Raw genomic sequence first — 7,830 nt, 5'->3', positions numbered from 1 at the left:
TCTTTAAATTAGTTGTTTTTATAATGTTTTGACATATTTATGTTTTTTATATTAATAAAGAACTTTATAACGATATGTTATTTTCAATTTAATTTTTATTATATTTATGACTTTTGAAGGACTTTATATATTTAGACTGACACTGCATGTAATAAGCAATTTTAAATGAATTAAAAGAAACAATTTATCAAAAATTGTTAAATAAATATTTTATTTTATTTTATCCTAACACTCACTTAAAACTGTCTATTAATGATATTAAATCATGTGATAAACTAATAACCACCATATCACCTATTGAAAGTCCACTGCAAATATTATTTGAAAGAATCTTGGAAAGTCATAGGGACTTTGGTTTTTAACATTTCAACCTAGTTAACTTTCATTCTAAGGCTAAAGGGGTGGTAACACTCCTAACACCTTTTCTCGTAATATTTTTAAATGTCACCTCATTTTTTACAATTTAACACCTAATCTTAGCATTTGATAGTGAGTGGTAACACTCTTAGCATTCCATTTTTTTGTTTTGATTTTCTTTTTCTAATTTTATTAAATTACTTTATTTTAATATACAAATATTTTTTTGTACACATATATTAAACATATTATTTTTTAAAACCAAAAACAATTAATATAAATATAAATTATATTTTTAAAAACAAAAAAAAAACATATTAATACTAGACAAATACTTAATATTTAAATAAACGGAAAAGTTAAATTAGGGTAAAAATCAGATTTATTAATATAGAAGGAATGGTAAAAAGTTGAAATTTTAATTAAAGCAAGCTAAAAATCGGATTTAATAAAAAGAGGGGGGGTTGAATTTTGTTTGAACTGTAAATTCATTGAAATGATTTTCCACCAATGGCAAAGAAGCACTCTCTCTCTCTCTCCTCTTTCCACCAATCACAAACAAGGACTCTCTATCTCTCTCCTCTCGTTAAATGTTTGACGAACTCATCTTACAACCCCCCTAGCGAGTGATAGGGGTGGTGTAAATTTGGCCTTAGGGAGTTTAGCGAAGGTTCTTAACACTCCCACTCCTCTTAGCCTAATGTTTAAATTAAATAGTTTATTTATTATTATTAGTGTACTTGCGTTATTGTTGATCTGTCATTGATACATTGTTAGATTTATTTCATCAATCAGATGTCAATTTTTGATTTTGACGTTTTTCTTTCTTTTTTATGAGTAAACCACACGAATGGTTTTTAGGTAAGACAATGACCAAACGTGTAATAATAATAAATAGTAGGGACCTTCCGAGTTAAAAAAATAAGTTAAAAACCAAACGCACAAATTACCCTAAACCATAGGAACCATTCGTGTAATTTACTCTTTTTATTTATATAGTTTGTGTGTACCTACCATAGACATGAATAAAAAAAGATTGGTTTCATACTTTCTTAGTAATTTCTAGCGAGAATTATTGAAGGTTCAATACACCTCCCTTAACTGTCGATCATCAGCAATCATCAGTGTTTGGGAACTTACGTGTGGTGTTTTACTAAGGTGTTGTTTGTTTTTCTGAAGCCAAAACGTCTGCAGTCTGCGGACCACATCTGCAAGCCTCTGCAACAGAAGAGGTGGACCAAACGTCTGCAGGCTGCTGAAATAAACTGAATTTTAAATAAAATGATTTTACAAACTTAAAAAGATTTCTCAACACCAAAATTTTAATAAAAATAGTCATATAACATTGGAAATAAAATTCATGCAATAAAATTAGTCACACAATTGTAAAAATTTGGTTTTGCAATAACAATTTCATTTAAAACAATTCAATCTATATTGTGCATCAACTGATCAGCAATTTCATCTCGTAACCGTGTCATATATTCACGGTCTGCTGCAGTACCATTTGTTGGAATCTCATCTTCATCATCATTAAAGGTCACATTGTTATTTCGAAACGAGACATTGGGTTCATCGTATCGTGCGAAATACTCATCACTCAATCCTTCTCTCCTTATAAAATTATGAAGCGCGAAACATGTCATGGCAATGTTTCTTTATGTCACAAACGGGAATGGTGTCATCCTCTTCAATATAGGGAAACGTGCTTTCAAAACACCAAAAGTACGCTCAATGACATTCCGAAGTTTTTGCATGTCCATGGTTAAATTTTTCTTTATTGGTCAATGCACGTCTTTTACGAAAATCTCCAAGCCAATACCTCACATTACGATAAAGGGCCATAAATCCTCGAGTGTGTGCATACGCGGCATCACAAAGATAATATTTGTCTGTAAAAAATGCAAAACACTAATCAATTTTGAAACTAAGATAAAAAAATTTATAAAAAAACAAAAAATTACCTGGTGGTGGAAACGGGAATGAAGCTTGTGGATCGGCTACTGCTTCTGATAAAATTCTAGAGTCATGCGCTACCCCTTCCCACCCGGCCACAACAAATGTAAAAATCATATTGAAGTCACAAATTGCCAATACATTTTGGTAGCAATCTCCCTTTCCCCTACTTCTATATAAGTCTTGTTTCTTAGCAGGGACAACAGCATGTATCAAAGTGCCATCAAGTGCACCAACCGCTCCTTTGAAAACCCGTCGTAGCCTCCTATTATGTCCTGGAATGTTTGGATTCGGATTAAAAGAAGTTGATACTATAACATCTTGTGCGAAAAGCATCATTTTTTCCAACACTTCATAAAAAAATTTATGAATTGTTTGCTTCGAGTGTTGAAATCTCCGCTTGATAATCACGTAACGTTGATTATGGCCGATCATCATCAAAAACATAGCCATCTTTTCCTCAACCGATACATGTTTGTTGTCCTTTAATGAGTAATGTGCTCTAAAATGAGCACATAGTCGTACAAATGAGTCGCGGGACATGCGTAACACTTCAACACATTGTAAACAATTACGATGTAATAACTCCAATGTATATTCATGTCCCGTCATTTCCGAATCATTATCCCGCAATCGTTTCACACCCCTCTTCCAAAAATAACGGATGTACAGGTACATAAGAATTACGAGAAGTAACTTTTGATCGTGATCCATTATGAACCTAAAATCAACAAAGTGGAACTTTAAAAAACATTACATTAATCATATTTCAAGTAGCAAAAAAAAACATTACATAAATCATATTTCAAGTAGCAAAAACACATTAGATAAAACATATTACATGTAGCAAAAACACATTAGATAAAACATATTCCAAGTAGCAAAATAACAAAAAATAGTTTCAACAAAGGCAAAAAGACCTAACAAAATAGTTCAAATAGAAGCAAAAGGACCTAATAAATAGTTTCAACACAATAAAAATCATCGGACAATCTTTCCGTCCTTCAAAACTCCTAAACTTGTACCCGTCATCTCAAGCCATCCTCGTAATATCTCGGGAACATCGGGCAAATGCATCCACATCTCTCTCATGTTCATAGTCCCTCCAAAAATATGATATGCAACAAAGCGTAAAGGATCTGTAGGGCCTAACTGAAGCACCTCTAATTTCTCTAAACATTGAGGAATTGTATACCCTTTAGTCAAACTTTGTAGAGCTTTTTTCATTTCAAATGCTAAATCGTCAGCAGTAATAGAAGTTCCATCAGGTGAAGAAGCAGACGGTGAGATACTAGGAGCTTTAGGAGTTGAGGGTTTAGCCGTTTTGTTGGGGTAACCGGATGGTGAAGCAGCAGAAGGTGGTGGCTCATGAAAAGTCTCACTAGCATGATGAGAAGTGTCATCACCATCATCATCTAATGCAAGAAAAGGGGTGGCGGTAATCTGAAGTGGTGGAAGACGACAAGAGGATGCTCCAGCTACTGAAGATGATTGGGTTGAGTAACTCCTAAAATTACCAGTGGCACTATTTCCATCAAAAAGACGAGCACAAAGATCTGGAAAAGGCAGTGGCATTGTTTTCAACGAAGCAGCCTTCGGATGCCCCTAAACCCAAATATAACAAAAAATAGTGTAAGAATATTTGGCAACTTCAAACGTAAATGTTTAAAAGTGTTTGTTTGAGATTGTACCTTCTTAAAATCATCCCACTCCTCGACTGTTAAGTTAAAAGTGTTTGTTTGAGAATTGTATATATTACCAGTTTTGTTTTTTAAATATACCCATCCTGTGTATTTGGCTTTCAGATTGACTCAACTCAACGCCAAATTTTTCCTTAAGAACTCTTCCAAGCCTTATCCATGAATCTTTCTACAAACTCAATCATTTTCTACCAACACTCTCTACTTCTTCAATACAAGTATCCACTAAGCATTTTAATTGCTCATTGGTCCATTGATGTTTATCTCCCATTTCTAATAACCAATATAGCATTCACCATAAACAGTCAACAACTAACGATTTTCAACAACAATTTTTAGCACATTCAACAACAATTTAAAACAATAATAAGTATTTTTAGCATATTCAGCACAATCTAACAGCAATTTTTGCAAAAAAAAAAAAAAAAAAAAAAAAAAAAAAAACAATCAAACAACAATTTCAACAAATAAGAATTTTCATCAAGAAAAAACTTGATTTCAACAACTAACATCATTATTTCACAGCATTATTTCAAGAAAAAACTTGATTTCAACACATTCTAGGCAAATTATATCATCCACAAATCAACAATCATATACATATACACTATCATATATACATACACAATCAACGATCATATACATATAAACAATCAACAATCATATACACATTCACAATCAACAAAAGAATATGTTATCTTTTGCTTGGCAGTTCTGTATATTGGCTTCCAATCAAAGAAAATTATAGATCACAGGTGTGAAAAAATAAGAAGACAGCTTGCAGGTAAGATTTAACAATGACAGCTTGCTGGGAATTGTTTACAGGTAGTATATGATAAATTTCAGTTCAATTTTAGCAAGAATATATGATAAATTATACACCTCCAAGATTTGAATATGAAGGAACACCCAACAAAATTAATATTTTCGGGGAAACAATGATGCAAATCAAACAAGAAGTTGAACCGAAATTGAATTGAAAGAGAGAGGAGGCGACGACACACCTGTTCGCTGCAATCGAGAAGTTACACTTGCTGTTCGCTGCAATCGAGAAGTGACGCCTGCGACCGGAGATGCGACCGGAGAGGAGGGTGGCGACGGGCGGTGCGGCGACAGAGCAGAGGTGATGGTCGGTCGACGAAGGTTGCTGGAGTGAAGATGGAGTCGTCGAGCTATCTGTGTACGAAGATGGGAATGGAGGCAGAAACAAAAAAAAACGCGTGTTTTTTTTTAGGTCAAAGGCACTTGGCAAACTTTAGAAGAGGTTGGCCCATATCTGTGTGGTGTAGACCTCGCGCAGACGTTTTTATGTCTGCGCACTTCAAAAAAACAAACGCACTTCAAACCTATAAGTCTGCGCGTGGTCTGCGCCGCACAGACGGAAGACCTCCCACAGATCTGCAGAGAAAAAACAAACGCCCCCTAAGTGTTTTACTGCTAATAATCCTATTCTGATGTATCATCTTTTCTTTTACTGAAACTGAATAGAGTATAGAATTTGTCTACTTTTTCTTTACTTGAAGCTAATAGCAGTTATTGGCTTAACATATAACATAACAGTATTCAAAATGTAACATCTTCCAAAGCTACATGAAATAAAAATCAAGTATTCACATGAAAGTTTTATGGCAACAATTGCATCACAAAATAATCTAAATGCAAGAAAACATAAAGTAAATCAAAACCCAAATTCATATCCGAAAAAGATAAAGATGCATTAGCAAAGGATTTTGTTCTAAACAAAAAACCATCCCAAAAGGGTAAATTTGGAAGATACAAAAGCTAACATTAGAGCCAACCAAAGTTACATTTCCTTTTTCCTGTGCACCATAAAAGCCAAATCTATTCTAATCAGTAACATGAAACTACAAAGCAGGTAACTTATCAAACCATCAACACCGAATCAACTTCCACTTTCTTGATTCAGTCATCATCTTCCTCCTACAAAACACAAATTAAAACCATATTTAGTTTCATTTGTTAAAAAGGATTAATCATATACTGAAAAAATAAGTATCAATATCATTATGTTTTATTAAAAAACATACATCATCACTTTCGTCCTCATCTGCTTCATCATTGACTTCAGACTTAGATTTGTCAGAATCCTCATCATCATCATCATCATTACCACCTCCAGCCTATTTACATGGCAGCAAATTCAAAGTCAATGAATCAAAACTACAATATTATAATGATAAGCATATGACTTCTAAGTTTTAACAAAGATTTTACAAGTTTTTTGTTGTAGGTGTCCAAGTTCTTCTCATATTCCTTCTTTCTTTTGTCAGCTTTGGCTTGAAAAGGTGCCTTTTCCTACATTCACATCATCCAAAAAACAGAGGTAAATAACTAAATACTACATCGATTTTTTATAAGTTCTTAATAAGTTGATGAGCATTATGATTTTGCCTCAAAAACTAAACATAGTAATGGAATGTAAGTGCGACTTACAGAGTCGGACATTGACTTCCATTTTGCCCCACCAGCTTTACCAACCTGATTATACACAAGTGAAATTCAAATCAAAATCTAAAAACACAAACTCAACTCAATCTGGATACAGAATACTTGAAACAAAGCTAAAGAAGTTTCGATGATAAAAGGACACATAGAAGATCACTTACAGCAGCAACAGATTTGTTGTCAGGGTGATCTTCTTTGAACTGCTTTCTAAAGTCCTCCCTTCATAACATTAACAAAAGGAAAACTATTTAAACTTTGGAAATGGAAGTAAAACTTGAAGGTAGAGATAAACGAAGAATAGCTACTAACATGAAGACAAAGAAGGCGCTAGCAGGCCTCTTGGGTTTATTAGGATCCTTAGCAGCTTTCCCCTTGGCTGCAGTTTTCTTTATAGCCAACCTAAAATTACAACAAACAATTGTTAAAAAGTACCGAAATCATGATCCTGGGGAAGAACAAAAACCTAATTTCATTGAAGATGAAAAACATACAACATTAAACCCTAGCAGATGGTATGTGTTAAACATAGTTAGATTAAATCGTACTTGGTATCGGCTTTCCTGGTAGCACCGCTTGATTTGCCTCCTTTCATCGTTTGATCCTGAATGAAACAACAGAAACAACAAACTAGGTCAAAAATCGAAGCGAAAATGGTTGTAAATGACAAAAATTAGAGTCGACATCGAGGAAAAAGAGGAAGAAAACATACCTAGTTAGCAAAAAATCTAGGGTTAGGGTTTGATTCGTTTGCGATTGGGGGATACTGGGGTAAGGAAATCGACTTATAAATGGCTACGATACGTCGGCAATAGAACTATTTGGGCGGGAAGATTTTCATTACAAGAGGGCTTGATTATGTTCATGATTTTGGGCCCATTTTGGATAAAACATCAATTTGGACCTTTTTATAACCCATAGGCTTATGTCCGAAGATGTTCTTCTTAAATATAATTCTGCAATTTATAATTTATAAATAAGAAAAAAATTTAGAGGTTGCATAGTTGAATGTGATTTTAGGAAAGATCACATGTAAAACAAAAGTTTTTTAATTTTTTTTACATATTTTATTATTTAAAAAATCCATGTTTAAAATCACTGTTACTATTGATAATTCCCTTGAGTGATTGTAAACTAAGAACATGAATCCATGATTTTAATAAGTTAACTCTCAAGATCTTTATAAGAGTGAGAGACATAGATATGATTACTAAGTCAACTCACAATATTTTTATAAGGGTTTAACTAAACAGATGAGTAATTTTGTAAATGTACCATGGAGTAACAGACATACATTTCCTTTAATATTAAAACAAATACAATAATTTCCATTAAAAAAATGTGAAATATGTTG

General features: G+C 33.2%; 3 protein-coding genes across 3 annotated transcripts; all 3 read right to left on the bottom strand.

The window, feature by feature from the left end:
* Positions 1-1,725: 1,725 nt before the first annotated feature.
* LOC145134920 (uncharacterized) lies at positions 1,726-2,943 on the bottom strand. Its single transcript, XM_079069727.1, has 2 exons — positions 2,322-2,943; positions 1,726-2,249 (listed from the first exon to the last, which is right to left on the bottom strand). The coding sequence occupies exons 1-2, from the start codon at positions 2,923-2,925 to the stop codon at positions 2,089-2,091; spliced, it is 765 nt and encodes a 254-aa protein (XP_078925853.1). The 5' UTR covers positions 2,926-2,943; the 3' UTR covers positions 1,726-2,088.
* Positions 2,944-3,147: 204 nt separating this feature from the next.
* LOC145134081 (uncharacterized) lies at positions 3,148-4,123 on the bottom strand. Its single transcript, XM_079069001.1, has 2 exons — positions 4,005-4,123; positions 3,148-3,918 (listed from the first exon to the last, which is right to left on the bottom strand). The coding sequence occupies exon 2, from the start codon at positions 3,886-3,888 to the stop codon at positions 3,295-3,297; it is 594 nt and encodes a 197-aa protein (XP_078925127.1). The 5' UTR covers positions 3,889-3,918; positions 4,005-4,123; the 3' UTR covers positions 3,148-3,294.
* A 1,584-nt stretch (positions 4,124-5,707) lies between these two features.
* On the bottom strand, positions 5,708-7,315 carry LOC145134524 (high mobility group B protein 3-like). The gene is made up of 8 exons (XM_079069360.1): positions 7,189-7,315; positions 7,025-7,080; positions 6,789-6,878; positions 6,641-6,698; positions 6,468-6,512; positions 6,249-6,329; positions 6,062-6,154; positions 5,708-5,954 (listed from the first exon to the last, which is right to left on the bottom strand). The coding sequence occupies exons 2-8, from the start codon at positions 7,069-7,071 to the stop codon at positions 5,937-5,939; spliced, it is 432 nt and encodes a 143-aa protein (XP_078925486.1). The 5' UTR covers positions 7,072-7,080; positions 7,189-7,315; the 3' UTR covers positions 5,708-5,936.
* Between the last annotated feature and the right edge of the window lie 515 nt (positions 7,316-7,830).

Source organism: Lactuca virosa, chromosome 8 (assembly GCF_052849685.1).
Source record: "Lactuca virosa cultivar CGN04683 chromosome 8, Lactuca_virosa_CGN04683_v6, whole genome shotgun sequence".
NCBI lineage: Eukaryota > Viridiplantae > Streptophyta > Magnoliopsida > Asterales > Asteraceae > Lactuca > Lactuca virosa.
This window is presented reverse-complemented; position numbering and strand designations above follow the sequence as displayed.